The 17,883-nt window shown below is 36.3% G+C and overlaps 1 protein-coding gene across 4 annotated transcripts in view; it reads left to right on the top strand.

The window, feature by feature from the left end:
• Positions 1-17,883, top strand: part of WRN (WRN RecQ like helicase) — a 127,556-nt gene that overhangs the window by 90,649 nt on the left and 19,024 nt on the right. For 3 of the 4 annotated variants that reach the window (XM_024765138.1, XM_024765137.1, XM_024765135.1), the window contains exons 23-27: positions 4,417-4,558; positions 12,424-12,594; positions 12,671-12,768; positions 13,790-13,859; positions 14,688-14,764. In XM_024765138.1, coding sequence (XP_024620906.1) covers positions 4,417-4,558; positions 12,424-12,594; positions 12,671-12,768; positions 13,790-13,859; positions 14,688-14,764 — 558 coding nt within the window. The remainder of the gene's footprint in view (positions 1-4,416; positions 4,559-12,423; positions 12,595-12,670; positions 12,769-13,789; positions 13,860-14,687; positions 14,765-17,883) is intronic. The other variant, XM_024765136.1, reaches the window with a different exon arrangement.

Raw genomic sequence — 17,883 nt, 5'->3', positions numbered from 1 at the left:
CCGTACAAAAAAAAAAAAAAAAAAAAAAAAAAAAATACCATTTAAAGGCAAAAATTGTTAGAATTGGTTTAAAAATATGACCCAACCAAATGCTGTCCACAAGAAATCCACTATAAGTATAATTATATAGGTAGATTAAAAATAAAAAGATAAAAACTGTATACCATGAAAACATTAATCAAAAGAAAGCTGGAGTTGTTACTTTTAATGTCAGATAATGGAGACTTTGGAGGAAGAATATTAGCAGGGATAAAGAAGGGCATTACATGATGATAAAAGAGTCAGTTTACCAATGTATCAGTCAGGGTTCTCCAGAGCAATACATGCACATATGTGTACACACACACACACACACACACACACACACACACACACAGACAGAGATAATGAGAGAGGGAGAGAGAGGTTAATTTTAAGGTATTGGCTCATGCAGTTGTAGGGGTTGGCAAGCCTGAAATCTGTAGGCAGCCTAGCAGGCTGGAAAGTTGGGCAGGGTTTCTACATTACAGTTTTGAGTCACAATTCCTTGTTCTCCAGCCAACCTCAGTCTTTGCTCTTTAAGGCCTTCATCTGATTGGATGAGACCTACTCACATTATCAAGGGTCAGCTCCTTTACCTAAAGTCAACTGATTATAAATGTTAATCCCATCTACAAAATACCTTTATAGCAACATCTAGGTTAGTGTTTGACCAAATGACTGGGTACCATAGCCTAGCCAAGCTGACACACAAAGATAACCATTATATCCAAGAACACCTAATCCTAAATGTGTATATACTTTAAAAAGAACTGACCGAATTGAAAGGAGAAATAGAGAAATCCGTAAGTAGAGTTGGTGACTTCAGCATCTCTCAGTAGTTAATAGAGCTGGTAGACAGAAAATCAGTAAGAAAATAGAAGAAATGGAACAGGACTGTCAGCAGACTAATTGACTTTTATAGAACATTCCACCTAACAACAGCAGATACACGTTCTTTTCAGGTGCAGATGGAATGTTCATGAAAATAGACTGTATTCTGGATCATAAAACAAACCTTAACACATTTAAAAGATTTGTATTTATACAGAATACATTTTCTAACTAAAATGGAATGAAACTAGAAATCAACAGCAGAAAGATAACAGGAAAGTCTCCAAACACTTGGAAATTAAGTAACACACTACTAAATAATCCATTAGTCAAAGAGGAAGTCTCAAGGTAAATCAGAAAATATTTTGAACTGAGTGAAATGAAAATACAAAATATATGGGGTACAGCTAAAATGATACTGACAGGGAAGATTAGAGCATTAAATACTTACAGTAGAAGAAGGGTTTCAAATTAGTAATTAAGCTTCCACCTTAAACTAGCAAATAGGGGTAAAGAAAACTAAAAGGAAGCAGAAGGAAGGAAAGAATAAAGATAAGAGCATAAATCAATAGAAAACAAAAACAATTAGAGAAAACCAATGAACTCAAAAGCTCATTCTTTGAAAAGGTCAATAAAACTGATAGAAAGTTCTAAAAAGAAAAAAAAAAAAGACGACGAGGAGACACAGATTACCAATATCAGGACTGAGAGAGGGAATTTCACTCTAGCCACAACAGACATTAAAAGGATAATGAGGAAATACTATGAATAACTCAGTGCACATACATTCAGTAATTTAGGTGAAATGGACCAATTCCTTGAAAACCTCAGACTAATAAAACTCACTCACACACACACACAAAAAAACAACAAAAAAAACCCCTCACTCATAATGAAGTACATAACCTGAATAATCCTACCACTGTTGAAATTGGATCCTTGTTAAAAACTTCCGAAAATAAAATTCCCTAGCCCAAGTGATTTCAGTGGCAAATTCTGCCCCCCCAAAAGAAGAAATAATGCCAGTTCTACTATTTATGTGATATTCTCTCAAACATAAAACTGCACTGTAGATATGAAGAAAAGATTAGTGGTTGCCAGAGATTAGAGGGATGGGGTCAAGGTTATGATTACAAAGGAACAGCACAAGGGAGTATTTTGCAGTGATGGATTTGTTGCATGTTCTGATTGTGGTGATGGTTAGAAGAGTCTATGAATGTGTTTAAATTTGTAGACCTTAACACACACACACAGACATACAATCAACTTAACTGTATATTAATTGAAAAAATAAAATACAAATGGTGTATGTAGTTTAGCTAACCATATACTAGGTGTGGTAGCTGTATACTGTTAGACAGAAGGAGTTTTATTAGGGATGGAGATGGTCTCTATGCAGTGATAAATGGTTCCTCCACCAAGAGGACAGAATTGTTCTATGCACCTTTAAAAAAAAACCTACAACTATGTAAAGCACAGACTGACAGAAAAGCTGGAAGAAATCAACAATTCCACCATCAAAGTAGGAGAGGTTGATTATAATTTTTAGTTATTGGTAGGTTAAGCAATCAAAAAATTAGGAAGCAGTAGAAAATCTGGTCAATATGGTAACAAGTCTGATTTATTGGACATGCAGTATGTAGAAGCCTTTACCAAGCAATTAGAGTAATGTGTCTCAAACATTTTTACTTCGTGACCCACCCACATAGTTAATGGCTCATTGAGTGTAGGTTCTGTTCAGAACCCTAAGGTCTCAAGGGATTAACCTTCAGCACACCTATAATCCATTTGTAGCACACGGGCTGGGAAGCGCGGAATTAGAGACTACACTTCTCAAACATAGATGGCATATTTATAAAAATGAACTATAGGGACTTCCCTCGTGGTGCAGTGGTTAAGAATCCTCCTGCCAATGCAGGGGACACGGGTTCGAGCCCTGGTCCGGGAAGAGCAACTAAGTCCGTGTACCACAACTACTGAGCCTGTGCTCAAGAGCCCGTGAGCTACCACTACTGAGCCCGTGAGCCACGACTACTGAAGCCCGTGTGCCTAGAGCCCGTGCTGCACAACAAGAGAAGCCACCGCAATGAGAAGCCTGTGCACTGCAACGAAGAGTAGCCCCTGCTCGCCACAACTAGAGAAAGCCCGTGCACAGCAATGAAGACCCAACACAGCCAAAAATAAATAAATAAAAATTTTAAAATGTACTATATATTAAAACAGTGGGTGGCAAACTATGGCCCATGGACCAAATCCACTCACTGCCTGTTTTTGTAAATAAAGTTTTTTTGTAATACAGCCATGCCCTTTTGTTTATATATTATCTATGGCTGTTTTTGCAGAGTTGAGCTAAGTAGTTGTGACACAGAGATTGTCTGGCCCACAAAGCCTAAGCTGTTTACTGTCTGGCCCTTAATAGGAAGAGTTTTCTGACCTCTGTACTAGACTGTAACCTGTATCAAGTTTTCAGTGTATTGCTTTCAAACACACCACATTATCTGGCCAGAATGCAACAGAATTAGAAGTAAACAAGAGAATAAAAAGGGAAATTCTCATTCATTTGGAAATTTAAAATAATGTTCTAAAGTAACTCGTCAATCAAGGAAAAAACTCAAACTGGAAATTAAAACATTTTTAGAACTTAGTGATAATTACAGTAATATACATTAAAACTTGTATGTTGCAGCATAGGTGATACTTGGTGGGAATTTGATAGCTTTAAATACTCATATTAGAAAAGAAAATTAATGAACTAAGTATCCTATTAAAGAAGTTAAAATAGAGAATAAACCTAAACGTAGCCTTTTTTTCCCTAAAAATATATCTAGAATACTGACTATATTCTTATTGCTATTTCAAAGATATTTATTATAAAGAAAGCAACTGAATTAGGTGGTTGAACTATATTAGTTGATTTTTTCTGAGTCCTTTTGTTCTCAACATGCCATAAAGAATTCTCATTTGTATTAATGAGAATTAATACAAATGAGAATTTCATTAATTTGTGTTAATGATAATTTCTACCTGAAGGATGGCTTAGGAATTTAACTTCTAAATGGACTTACATGAAAAGCTTATAATCTTTGGTCATATTTTAAAGTATGACTTTAACAACTTCTTGCATAGGAGATGTGTTTTTTCAGTTCAGAAGTTTTGCGACAGGGGTGGGGGTGGGCAATAAACCTTTTCTTCCATCAAAACCTAACACAAAAGTCCAGTATTTATACAGTAGATCAAGTGGAGCTATTTGAGCTGTAATCCTGCGTTCTGCTTGCTTGAACCTGTTTCTTTCTATGGCCCAAGATACCTCCTGTGAAACTTGGATCCTAGGGCACTAGTGTCGAGAACCATTAATATAACATACCTGTGATGCTATATTATCGTTTATATTTCATGTTTTACATACTTTACATGCTCTCAGCTGTATTGAACTTTGTTTTTAGCTTCTGAAGCAGTTGGCACATTTGAGATATTTTTTTACTGGGCTAACTGTTACACTAAATCTTTTTATTTCTAAAGGTATATGCCTTGGCTAAGCTTTCTTTACATATTGTTTTTATTTAGATTGGATCGCTGCTTTTCCATTGATGACTCAGATGATATGTCACAGGACTTTGGTCCACAAGCATTCCAGCTCTTATCTGCCGTGACCATCTTAGGCGAAAAGTTTGGAATTGGGGTTCCAATTTTATTTCTCCGAGGATCTGTAAGTATGTCTGTGAGTCACCTTCAGAGTTCTTCTTTTACTCCTATTACACTTTTCTTCAGAGGTTTGCTGTTTTACAATTATAGCTTTGGCTTTAGTTATCAGAACTCAGAGAGTCATATTAAGTTCCATTTAAGCACTGCATTCATTACCTTTGACAAAACCTGTGTGTATCATTAAGACAATGCTTCCAGGCTGTCTGTTTCAGTTTATTACATTGCAGTTAGATGAATCCCTAGACTGGTCTTTTATGGGACAATTAAGAAAAGTTTACTTTCATTGTGTCAAGGGACAGGTAGAACAAATTTGTATCTTGGTGCCCTGTGAAGTAGTAAATTTTTTGAGCAAAATTTAAATTTCAGTGATTATTTGTGAATGTCTAAGTTCAATAATAATATTTGGTAGTATATTTTTTCTTTCCTTCTATTTTATTTCTAATCAGAAGTATTTAAAATTCTAAGAAAGTTCTTTTTCTTCACCAATGAATAGTTAATTCTGCTACTTTTCTTTGAGTGATTAGTGTGCCAGCATTATGCTAACAGTTGCAGGTACAAATATGAGTAGGTCATGACCCTTATAGCCAGAGAGCTTTTTCTGTAGTCCTTTTGTTTATATGATTTTATTCCTGATTTAGAAGTCTGTAAAGTTAAGTAGTATATATTGACGTTAGTTGAATAAACCAAAAATGGGAGATAGACTCCTTTGCAACTACATATATTTATTAAAAATATACTAAAAGTGGAGATTAAAATTCTCACTTTGTAGAATTTTGTTTTGTTTTGTTTTCTTTCTTTATCTATTTTACTTATTTATTTTTGGCTGTGTTGGGTCTTTGTTGCTGTGTGTGGGCTTTTCTCTAGTTGCGGTGAGCGGGGCCTACTCTTTGTTGCGGTGCGCAGGTTTCTCATTGCGGTGATTTCTCTTGTTGCGGAGCACGGGCTCCAGGTGCCCTGGCTTCAGTAGCTGTGGCTCGCGGGCTCTAGATGCAGGCTCAGCAGTTGTGGCTCAGAGGCTTAGTTGCTCCACAGCAACTAATGTGGGATCCTCCCGGACCAGGACTTGAACCCGTGTCCCCTGCATTGGCAGGCGGATTCTTAACCACTGCGCCACCAAGGAAGCCCTGTATGTAGAATTTTTAAAATAATTTAGGTCAGCATTCATTTCTTAAATTCTCAAATACTTTGTGTAAATATTTACTTTCTGAGTTTTTGTTTTGTTTTGAAAGGGACTTATTAAGTTAGCCAGTTGTGAAATACTTTTAATGAAATGCTAAAAATATATTAACTTCAGGTACTGATGTTTTTAGATTATGGAGTTTAAAATTTTGTTCTTAAATCTCAAGTTTGGTTAGAAATTTAACGGTAGAAGTGTTGCCTAAGGAACTTGGTTTAGCTGATATGAGTGCTTTTTTTTTTTAAAAAGAATTTAAGTTGCAAGGGATAGATTTAATGTAATTGAGATCTATGAAAATTTCTTGTCTCTGTCATCTTTAAAACCTGTGTATCCCAGCTGAATGTATAATTTATAAAAATTATCCTTGTTTTAATTTGGTGTAATCCAGCAGTATCCAGTATCAACAGGTAAGTGGAAGTGGGCTCCTAGACAAACTTGAACTGGTCACAAGACGGATCAGATTTCACCTATTATTTGAAAACCAAGTCAGACTGCTTATACCAACAGTCTCTTCTGGGAGTCTGCAAATTAAGAAGTTTATTCTTTGTGAAATTTTATATTACCCTTGCTAGATAAAGGTGTAAAACTTTTTTAAAAAGCCATTTAACGAAAATTTGTAGACATTAAGTACAGTGAAAATAAGGCAAGTTTTTTTCCCCCAATTTCAGTGATCTTGGTATCTACTGGGATATCATTTTTTAAATTATAATTGTATTTCCTTTGAGAATTTAGTGAATCGTCTACCTTAACTAATTTAGGAAAAATTAATATCTTTACAGATAATTTTCATTTGTAAGATGATTAAGTATCTTAAACTTGAAGCTCTTGGAGTTCATTTAAAGAGGTAATATTTGTACATATGAAACAAATATTTCAGTAGCACATGATTCTCCTCTCTTACATAGGATGTTTAAAAATAGTATAAAAATAGTATAAATGATTATTCAGGCCATTCAGGTGTTTGTGAATGGAGTTTAAAATTTTGTTTTTAAAGCATAAGTTTTGCTGGAAATTAAATATTGCCTAAGGAACTTTGTTTTAGGGGTCTAAATAGCTCACCACATAAAAATCTTTTTTTATTTTTTTGCAGTACGCGGGCCTCTCACTGTTGTGGCCTCTCCTGTCGCGGAGCACGGGCCTCTCACTGTTGTGGCCTCTCCCGGGATCTTCCCGGACTGGGGCACGAGCCCGTGTCCCCTGCATCGGCAGGCGAACTCTCAACCACTGCGCCACCAGGGAAGCCCCACATAAAAATCTTTAAACATCTTTGTGAATTAAGTATTAAGATATGCAGTTATCTTAATTTTACAGATTAGAAAACAGACACAGTCATTAATTTGCATAATCAGGAGATTAAGTGAAACCTCTCTCCTGATCATGTTATCAAAGTGCTCCAGAATTAGAGAACACTTTTTTTTTTTTTTTTTTTTTTTTTTTTTTTTGCGGTACGCGGGCCTCTCACTGTTGTGGCCTCTCCCGTCGCGGAGCACAGGCTCCGGACGCGCAGGCTCAGCGGCCATGGCCCACGGGCCCAGCCGCTCCGCAGCATGCGGAATCCTCCCGGACCGGGGCACGAACCCACGTCCCCTGCATCGGCAGGCGGACTCCCAACCACTGCGCCACCAGGGAAGCCCTAGAGAACACTTTTGATAAAAGATGCTTTGACTATAGGCAGCCATTGGGAAACTATTGTTAGTTTTAATTACCCTTTATAATTTTCAAACTTTCTAACAGGAGAGGGTTATCCGTTTAATTTTTCGGACAAGCTATTTCGTCAGGTTGAAATATATTCCTAGAGATAATTATTGTAACTTTGTATTTTGGCTTTATTGTTCACATAGAATAACAGTCCCAGAAATGACCTTTTTAAGCCCTGAAGCGGCAGCTGTGAACTTCTTTGGCCTGTAGGAACTGGGAAAGAGGCAAAAGAAAAAAAAAAATTAGTTAAAATATAGACAGAAACTATGGACTTATTTTGTACTTTAAGAACACAGGAATCTAAAACTTCTTAAGAGTTTATAACTACTTTTTTCTGCTAGTTATTAAACTTTTTTTTTTTGGCTGCGCTGCATGGTATGCGGGATCTTAGTTCCCCAACCAGGGATCAAACCCGTGCCCCCTGCAGTGGAAGCATGGACTCCTGACTACTGGACCGCCAGGGAATTCCCAAAACATCTATTTTTGTGTGAGCTACTGTACTCTGTTTTGTGGGGAATTCAAAGTGGAATTAGATGAGACATCATCTAATATGGAAGGTGTGTTACTTGAGAATAAATAAGTATATCGCAGCATAAAAAGAGATCGGGGACATATGAATAGATATAAAGTATTATTTAAGTTCTGAAGAGAGAGTGCTTGTTAATGGCTGTGAAACTAGAGAAGTCTTTGTTATGGTATCACCGGTGCTTTTCTATTCTGTGGATGATAAGAGTAGATTTGGGCATTGAGAGCCAACCCGAGGGAAGAAGGTGGAGAGGAGTGTGGCATTCCCAGCTGAAAGAACTACCACAACAAGCAATCGTCATTTTTAAAGAAGTTAATTTAGAGAAGTGGCAAGTTTGTTTTCTCTATCAGATAATGGTGCGGAAGATTTGGCTTTTATTAGAAAGTGATCCTTTGGGACTTGTGCTCTGGCCAGTCGGCTCCCTTTATTCTAACACACATCGATCTGTTCATAGGTTTCCAAATACCCTGATGCATCCGTTTGGTACCCTGATTTTTCCAGCCTGCTTTTTAAAGGAGAAGAATGGGTTGATAACTTCCATTTTTGAGACTTTGTCCCATAGAAGTAGAGACTCTTAGAGCAAAAAGATGATTTAACTCTACCACCTTATTATACAGCGGTTAATACTAAGTCCCAGAAAGTTAAATGACCTGTGTCATGTCAGGTCATTACTTCGTGCCAGAAGCAGGATGAGCGACAGCTTTCCTAACTAACGTTCTAGGGCTGTGTCTGTTTTATTATGCTGTTCACATGCAGTTTTAAATTTGTATTTTTACGTTGAATGATCTAGAGATGCTAGAATGAAGATTTATGGTTGGTAAGGGATATGCGCATGTGTAATTGTGCACTCCTTGAAATCAGTGCCCAAATCCCTGTACCCGCTATGGCAGCTTCCTCATCCTTAGCAGTTTTACTTCATCAGTGGGTTAACCTGGAACATTAAGTTAACTAGAACATATAAGTAATTAATGGAAGATGCCTCGCTCAGAGTAAGAAATTGTTAGACATCTGTGGTTTTTGTTTTTTTTTTTAAGACATTTGTTGTTGAAAATCCTTATTCTGTTTTTTCAGAAATGTTACTTGGGTAAATTTGGATTTCTCGTTGAAAAGGGAATATGATTTCTTTAAAACAAAATGCTCTGTGTCAAAGAGCAGAAGTATTTCGTTTTATGTATGGTGATTGCCATGGAAACATGACAGTGTAAATTTATTCACACAGTACACAGTATTCACAATGATTATTGATCATGAGGGGAAGGGACAGTTACCCCTACCAATTAGAAGAACATCTCATTTCTTTATATCAGCAAATGTGTTCATTCACTTCAGGTTGTTTTCTGCTTACGAAAGGGAAGGCTAGAGGAATAATTTCTAGTGTCCAGATTGCTAATAAGTACTAGTTAGGCAACTTAATGTCTTTGGTGTTATTAGTTTGCAAGCAATAGATTCTCCTACTATAAAGGTAAGCCCCCAGCAGGTGTAGAATGCCATTACAAATGTTCTGGGAAAACTGACTTAATACTGAGTCAGGGCTTTTGCTTTTATGTTAAGGAAGGCAGGCTAAGTTAAAGGATAAGAAGTATTATTATACTTGTATAGCAGCTGAGGAAATAGAAACACAGGTAAGTTAAGTAACTGACTTGCCCAAAATCCAAAAGCTAGTAAGTACTGGAACTGTGACTTGAACCCAGGTGGTCTAGTTGCACTAACTACAATCAGTATATATGTATATGTATGTATATTGGTGTCTGTGTGTCTGTGTGTATATATATCCCTGGTGTAGTGGTCTGGAGGACTGTGTCCTAGTCTTACCTCTGTGACCTTAGGCTACCACTTAACATCTTTGAGCCTCTGATTGTATCTGAGTAAAAATGACTAGATAGATCAATGAGCTCCATTGTTCCTTCCAGATCTGAAATTCTGTGATGTTTGATTTTAAACATTCTACACAAATCAAACCAAAGTCAGTTAGTATAGGTAGTAGAGGTTGTTGTGGAAAAAAGTGCCACGTTATACGTGGGTGTTTCTGTTTCTCTGAATCTTGTTCTAGTACAATTTTTGTAAATATAATCACCATGATACTAAAGCTTTATTACTTAGCTATTTTAATACAAAATTCAATTTCAATTTTTATTTTTAGAATGCATGTTCCAGACCCTGTTAATTAAACCTATAAGAAGCCTGTGTTTTAAAAAAGCTCAGTGTATCTGGGCACTGATGTGTCTCTGATGGGAACTTTCCTAATCTAATCTAATTTCAGCCTAGATTTCTTTATGTGAGGGATCAGTCTTTTTAGGTTATTTCACTTGTATTCACATTTTTAACATTCCAAAATGATAAACTTGTAACCGTAACGTTTTCATCAGTTGAACAAAACCAATACATTTGTAATATAGTGAGGCTTCTAGTGCTTGAGTTATGTCTGCTGGAACTCATTCTGTATATTCTTTTCATTTTGATCCCTGGATTTGAATATGCACTGATTGTTAAACCATCATTAGAGTATAGATGAAATATGAAAATGTTGAGTGACAGGATGTACCTATTTCTCAAATTTTAGATTGTATTTCATATTGAAAATTTTAGAATACAGGAACTTCTTGACATACTCAAGGTGTGAATGTTTTTGAAACATGAATATAACCTAAAATACAGTATTTGTTATGAAGCACATGATCAGTCTAGCGAATTTAAACAGAAAGGTATTTATTACTGGGTGTTAAGTGTCTTAGAGTATTGTTGATAAGATTATACTGCAAAATAATCTTCCATGGAAGCAGTTGCCTCTTCTGTGGTTAAGAAGTTATCTGTCAGTGCCTGACCCCAAACTGCGCTGAATAGGGAGCTGTAACAATCAGGAAGGTTCTACTTCTGCTTGATCTGGGAGCTGCCTTCTATAATCTGTATCAACAAAATGAATGTCTCCTGTTACTTAGGAAGCTAGAAGCTATATGCTAGGTTCTTTGCTAACACTTTCTCATAAAAAGCAAACCCCTCCACAGTCATGCATACCTGCAAATATAGCAAAGTAGACCCCTTTGCCTCACTTCCTGCGTGTAGATGTCATGCAAAAATACCTTTGTTTAGTGGAACTTAAATCACATCCAGAAGCCTAGTTGAAAGAAAGTTTGAGAAATAGTGTTTGTAACTTCCCAGATTCTGTGGTAGAAGTCACAGTGGAGGAAGGGCAGAATGACCCTCGAATTACAATCTGCTGTATTCACCGCAAATACATTAGATGGAAGCAATTCTCCAGAGAGCCCTATGTTTATATAGTACCATACACATTTAAAAGTAGTATTTAGATGCGTAGGATGGATGAAGGAGGTAATCAGGGACTTCCCTGGTGACACAGTGGTTAAGAATCTGCCTGCCAATGCAGGGGACATGGGTTCAAGCCCTGGTCTGGGAAGATCCCACATGCCTCAGAGCAGCTAAGCCCATGCGCCACAACTACCGAGCCTACGCTCTAGAGACCACGAGCCACAACTACTGAGCCCGCGTGCCACAGCTACTGAAGCCCGTGCGCGTAGAGCCTGTGCTCCACAACAAGAGAAGCCACCTAGAGCCTGTGCTCGGCAACAAGAGAAGCCACTGCAATGAGAAGCCCGTGCACCGCAATGAAGAGCAGGCCCCGCTCGCCGCAACTAGTGAAAGCCTGTGGGCAGCAACGAAGACCCAACGCATCCAAAAATAAATAAATAAATAAAATTTTATAAAAGGGGTAATCAGAGGGCCAAGTGAATAGAAAAAGTTCTCTGTGGAGAGTGAAGGTGGGTAGAGTCATTTCCATTAGAGGACAAGAGAATTGCATATGATGGGCTAGCTTCCCCAATATTTCTAGACCTTGATGGCTATGAAGAGTCTCCGATCGGAATCCTCTGGTCACTTAGGGAAGAATATCTCAAAAGCATCAACTGTCTAGCATGCACCTGCTTTTTCTGATGTATCTTAGTGAAGCAGCTAAATCAGAAATGATTAAGTAAACTTTGCTGAAACATCACAGACAAAAAGCACAGTAATGACAACAACGCAGTGGAAACCTGAGTCTTGGCACTGCACTCACTGATTACCAGCTATGGGTCACACTGTCTTTAACACCCATGCTTCAAGTCTTGAGCTGTAGATTTATGATCACGGTTTTCAAACAATGTGAGTATGTTAATAAAAGGTCTAAATAGCAAAGGTTAAATATTCCAAATATATCCAAACCTATGCATTGGGAAATGCATGTGATTTATATATGAAATTTCCTGCCATTATTTAAAACAGAAAAGGAACACTATTTTGAGTGTATTTATTTGTGACTTAAGTAATCAGAGCAAGCAGGAGGGGTATAAAAATTCCGTAGGTTTTTAAAGCTGAAATTTAGTGTTAAAGCCAAAGAATCAATAGACGATTTCGTGTTTTACATCTCCTGTTTAATTAAATAAACATTTTAAGAAATTGATTTTATGCCTAATTTCAGAATTCCCAGCGTCTTGAAGATAAATATCGCAGTCACAATTTCTTTGGCACTGGCAAGGATCACACAGAGAATTGGTGGAAGGTTTTTTCCCATCAGCTCATAACTGAGGGATTCTTGGTAGAAGTTCCTGGGCAAAGCAAATTTGTAAAGATTTGCACCCTTACAGAAAAGGTAAACAATGTAGAAGTCTGCCTGTTTGATTGAATTTTCTCACTGTGCATTAAACGATTCTTCTTGTGTTCAATAGGGTAGAAATTGGCTTGCTAAAGCCAAAACAGCATCTCCTCAGAGCCTTATCCTTCAAGCTAATGAAGAATTGTGTCCAAAGGAGTTTTTTCTACCAAGGTTCATTTTTCAGTTTTTTTTTTTAACTTCTGGGTTTTCTGTTATTTAAATGATTCATTTTGTACCAATTTACAGGTACCACACAAAGTAAAATGAGTAAAGATAATCATTTTTGCATACCTCTTTTAGTCAACTTGGTGTGGGAGTCAGTAGGGAGAATGATAAATCATAGAACACTGTCTTGGTGAATAGGAAGTAGATGACTATAGTACTTAGAAAGCTGCTCCTGTTGATTAAAGAAGTGTATAGCACAGGGAACTATATTCAGTATCTTGTAATAAACTATACTGGAAAAGAATCAGGAAAAAAAAGAATATAGAGACATACATACATATATGTATAACCAAGTAACTTTGCTGTACACCTGAAACTAATACAATATCGTAAATCGACTATGCTTCAATTAAAATAAATAAATAAATAAAATAAAGAAGCAACATTGAGGTAAATGTTGAAGAATCTATATACCATATTTCCTTCTTATGTATAGAGGACAGGGAGGGAATACACGTGTTGCCTACTTTTTAGTACCTTTACATGTTATCGATCATTTTTCAATTTTTTTTAAAATTGAAATATAATTGACATTTAACATTGTGTAAGCTTGAAGTGCACAAGTGTTGGCTTGATACATTTATATATTGCATTGTGATTATGGCAATAGCGTTAGATAACACTTTTATCACATCACTTGAATAGCACTTCTTTTTTGTGTAGAGAACAATTAAGATCTAGTCTCTGTGAAACTTTGAAGTTTATAATACAGTATTATTGACTATAACCATTATGTTGTACTTTAGATTATCAGTTTTACTTTTAAACTTAAAAAACTTCAAAGAGTTTTAAATCTAGACTTTGAAGAGCTTAAGCTCTTTGGAGGGGAGAAATCAATTTAAAAAAGCGTCAGTTCTAAAAGAGTACTATAACCTTATCTGCCTTTCTAAGAGTGGAGGTGTGATGATTCATGTATTAGAAAATTACATTTTAACATTTGAGATAATTTAATTTTCTTATTTTTCAGTTCTAAAGCTGTATCTTCCGGCACTGAGCAACATTCCTCTAATCAAGTACCAGTTGAATTAACTTCAGAGGTTTGTTTTTATTAAAGAGGTGGTTCTTATTGTTTCATTCTTTATTGATGCAACTCCTGTTTAAAATTTTTCTGTTTTATTTCCACTCAAAGAGGAAAATGCCATATATAACAAGATATAAAATGTGGAAAGAGAAATGATATGAACAGAATAAAATATGCAATATATGATTTCTGGGGTTAATAGAACAGAAGTATCTGAGAAAGTAATGTTTATTTATTTTCTTTTAAGCCTATTTTATAACTCATTTGGCTTGGATATTATCACACTTCTTATAATATCTTTTTTTGGATATTATAATACTTTTAGTTGATGGAAAAATAAGCTTGATTCCTAAATGTTCTCATTACAGTTACATAGACACATACACATACATACCTTTTCTTGCTTTGTTTTGGATCTTAGGTAATTACAGATTAAATACTTATCCACAGGCTGACTTCTACTAATGAGGATACTAGGGTGATGGGGTGATGGACAAATGTGCTGAATTAAATTTTCTGGTGAACTTTTTCTGCTTTATTAAAGTATACACAATGTAATTGAATCATTTTTGTGACTTTGGCTCTTGCTATGTCTCTAAGAATTCTTTTGATCATATATTCTCTATAGATTTGGGAGGAATGGGTTATTACATTGGATTTCTAACTGCCTTTAGAGCCCTAGAAGTTGATAATTCATGAGCTTATTTTCAGATGATTTATTTGATGAGTTGGTTAGTAGAAGGAAAAATCATTGTAATATTTTGTATCTTATTTTCTTCATTTTTAAACGTTTTTTGAAACTTCTCTCTTTTTTTTTTTGAATGGACCTTTATATGTTTAAAAGCAGCCCAGCTTGTATAAGATGTATTCTTACAAAGCACGTGATAAAACTTCTTCTGGGAGTAACATTCCTGAAAAAAGGTACAGAATTCACATTTTTATTTTCTATGCTCACTTTATTTGCACTTTTTCTCATTCTTTCCTAGAGAGAAAGGTCTGTCAGATGTTGGGCTATTTCATTGGCAGAAGGAAGTTAAAACATAAGCCTCTAGTATTATAATTATTAAAGCAGACTTATGAAATGATAGTTTTAATATTAATTTAATAGCTGACACTTCTGGACATTATTATTTGCCAGGCTCTGTGCTAAATGCTAAGCATTTTATAAGTAATATCTCATTTAATTCTTACAGTAACCTATGAGTTAGCTACTATTATTTATCCCCATTTTACAGTTGAAGAGACTAAAGGTTAAGAAGTTAACTAACTTGTTAGGAGCATCCATCTAATAACAGAGCTGACTTTCAGAACAATATTTGTCAACCTCTAGCATCTAAACACTCTTATTATATAATATTTGTATGAAATATATATATTCCCACTCCATTTAAAAAAAAAGGTCTTATGGCAACATAAAATGGTAGATATTGGGGTTGGTAGAGAATAAAGGTAATGCACCTATTGTGCTTTCAAGCTTAATGACTTTCTGACTTAAAAGTGTAGAGAATGTACAGAATTACAGAAGGTCTGAAAATGGAGAATTTAAAGAACTTGTTAGGACATACGCACAGATTAAGTGGACTACACTTACATACATAGCAGGTGAAAGAAAATGGTTTGTTCTTTAACGGTTTGCTCACTTAGATAGGTAATACTACTTTGGATCTGATAGAAACATTTACCATAATACCAGTATTCCACCCCAAATAATTTCTTTTCGTTTGGATATATATACTGTGTTTAATGTAAACAAAAGGTTTAAGGAGTGTGCAAAACAATATACCTGTTCAATATGCTGAAGCATTTCTTCATTTAAACATTCCCTGTGGCATCTTCTTTGTGCCATGTACTATTCTAGGCACTGGGATTCAGTGGAGGATAATAGAGACATAGTCACTGGCCCTCCCAGAGTTTATATTCTAGTGGGATATACACATAAGGGAACAGAAAATTACAATCCAGGGTTGTAACACTTTGGAAACACTTTGGAAGTGACACTTGAGGCTTAAGTAGCAGTTGGGTGAAGTGAAGGGATGTTTTCTAAGCAGAGGAATGGTCCACGTACTAAAACCTGAAAGCAAGAGAGGGTATGACATGATTGAGGGGTTCAGCAGTGTGCTAGCAATTCCCTGATAGAGGGAAGCAAGGGAGTGGGAAAATTTAAGTCTGGAGAGTTGAACAGGGTCTCAAATATCCAGTTCCTTTCAGGCACTCGATTTGATCATAAAAGCAGTTGGGCACTAAGGAAAGGTTTTAGGCAGAACAGTGACATGATCAAATTTATGGTTGAGAACAGGGGTTGACAAACATGAAGGATCAGATAGGAAATAATTTAGGCTTTGAGGGCCATGTGGTCTCCGTCTCAACTACACAGCTTTGCCGTTGTGGCCTCAAAGCAGCCATGGATGATATGTAAATGAATGAGTATGGCTGTGTTCCAATAAAACTTTATTTAGGGACACTGAAATTTGATTTTCATATAATTTTCATATAATTTTCACATGCCACAAAATGTTTTCCTCTTGATTTTTTTTAACTATTAAAAAATGTAGAAGAAGCCATTCTTAACTACAAGCCTTACCAGAACAGACAGATTTGGCCTGTGCATCCCTAGCATGCCGACCCGTGGTAGATGACTCTGTCTGTGGAGGGAATGGACTGCAGGGGGATCATAGTTGTAGAGACACAACTAGGGAGGCTGTTGTTGTGTTGTTTGCAAGAGGCTATGGTAGATTAGTCAAGGGAAGTGGCAGTGGGTGGGGAGAGAGAGATTTGTAAGATATTTAGGAGATGGAATTGCTAGGACTCGGTGATTGAAAAGATAGGCAGGTTAAGGAAGATGGAGAACTTGACTGTGAAGCTTGGGTTTTTGTCTTTGATGGTGGGTGAGTGCTGCCATTTCCTTCACTGGGCTATGTAAGAGGAAGACAGGTTTGAAGGGCTGCATGTTTAGGGGATGAGGTTAAATTAGTTTAGTGATAGACATACTAAGTTTGAGACAACTGTCGAGTGGTCCAGAAGTTAATTTTAATATATGGGCTTAGTGTACAGAAGTGAAAAGGATGCTTACATATCCATAATTATTATTTTAAATTTCATTTGAATTTTCATCAAAATAATACATGTGAATGTTTTTAAAAGTCAGTTGAGACTTAAAGGCATATAACAAAGCACACCAGTTCACACCCTTCTCAAACCCATTTTGTTCTGTTCTATAGAAGCAATCACCCTCAAATCTTCTGACCAGTTTCTGTGGCATTGGCCTCCATATTTCTTTTTTTAAAAACACCTTTTTGGGACTTCCCTGGCAGTCCAGTGGTTAAGACTCTGCGCTTCCAATGCAGCAGGCGTGGGTTCGATCCCTGGTCTGGGGGGAGCTAAGATCCCACCTGCTGTGCAGTGCGGCCAAAAAAACAAACACCTTTTCAGCATATATTTTATTAATATTTATTGTACATTTCTCCTTGAAAGGCTGAAAAAAAGTGGGGAAAAGGCTAAGAAAGAGGGCTGTTGTTGACAATACCTCATCTTCCCTTTTTTTTAAAATTGAAGTATAGTTGATTTACAATATAGTTTCAGGTGATTCAGTATTCTTACAGATTATACTCCGTTAAAAGTTATTACAAGATAATGGCTGCAATTCCTTGTACTATAAAATACACCCCTGTTGCTTATATATTTTATATATAGTAGTTTGTATCTTTCAATCCCGTACCCCTAATTAGCCCCTCCCCTCTTCCCTCTTCCCTTTGGTGCAAAACCTGTGAGTTTTGCATATACATTCATTTGTATTATTTTTTAGATTCCACATACAAGTGATAGCATACAGTATTTGCCTTTCTCTTCCTGACTTATTTCACTACGCATAATATTCTCTAGGTCTATCCATGTTGTTGTAAATAGCAGGATTTCATTCTCTTTTATGGCTGAGTAATATTCCATTGTATGTATCTACACCATATCTTTTTTATCCACTTGTCTGTTGATGGGCATTTGGGTTGCTTCCATATCTTGACTATTGTAAATAGTGAACATTGAGG

The sequence above is a fragment of the Neophocaena asiaeorientalis genome, unplaced genomic scaffold (genome assembly GCF_003031525.2).
Source record: "Neophocaena asiaeorientalis asiaeorientalis breed wild unplaced genomic scaffold, Neophocaena_asiaeorientalis_V1.1 scaffold14, whole genome shotgun sequence".
Taxonomy (NCBI): domain Eukaryota; kingdom Metazoa; phylum Chordata; class Mammalia; order Artiodactyla; family Phocoenidae; genus Neophocaena; species Neophocaena asiaeorientalis.
This window is presented reverse-complemented; position numbering and strand designations above follow the sequence as displayed.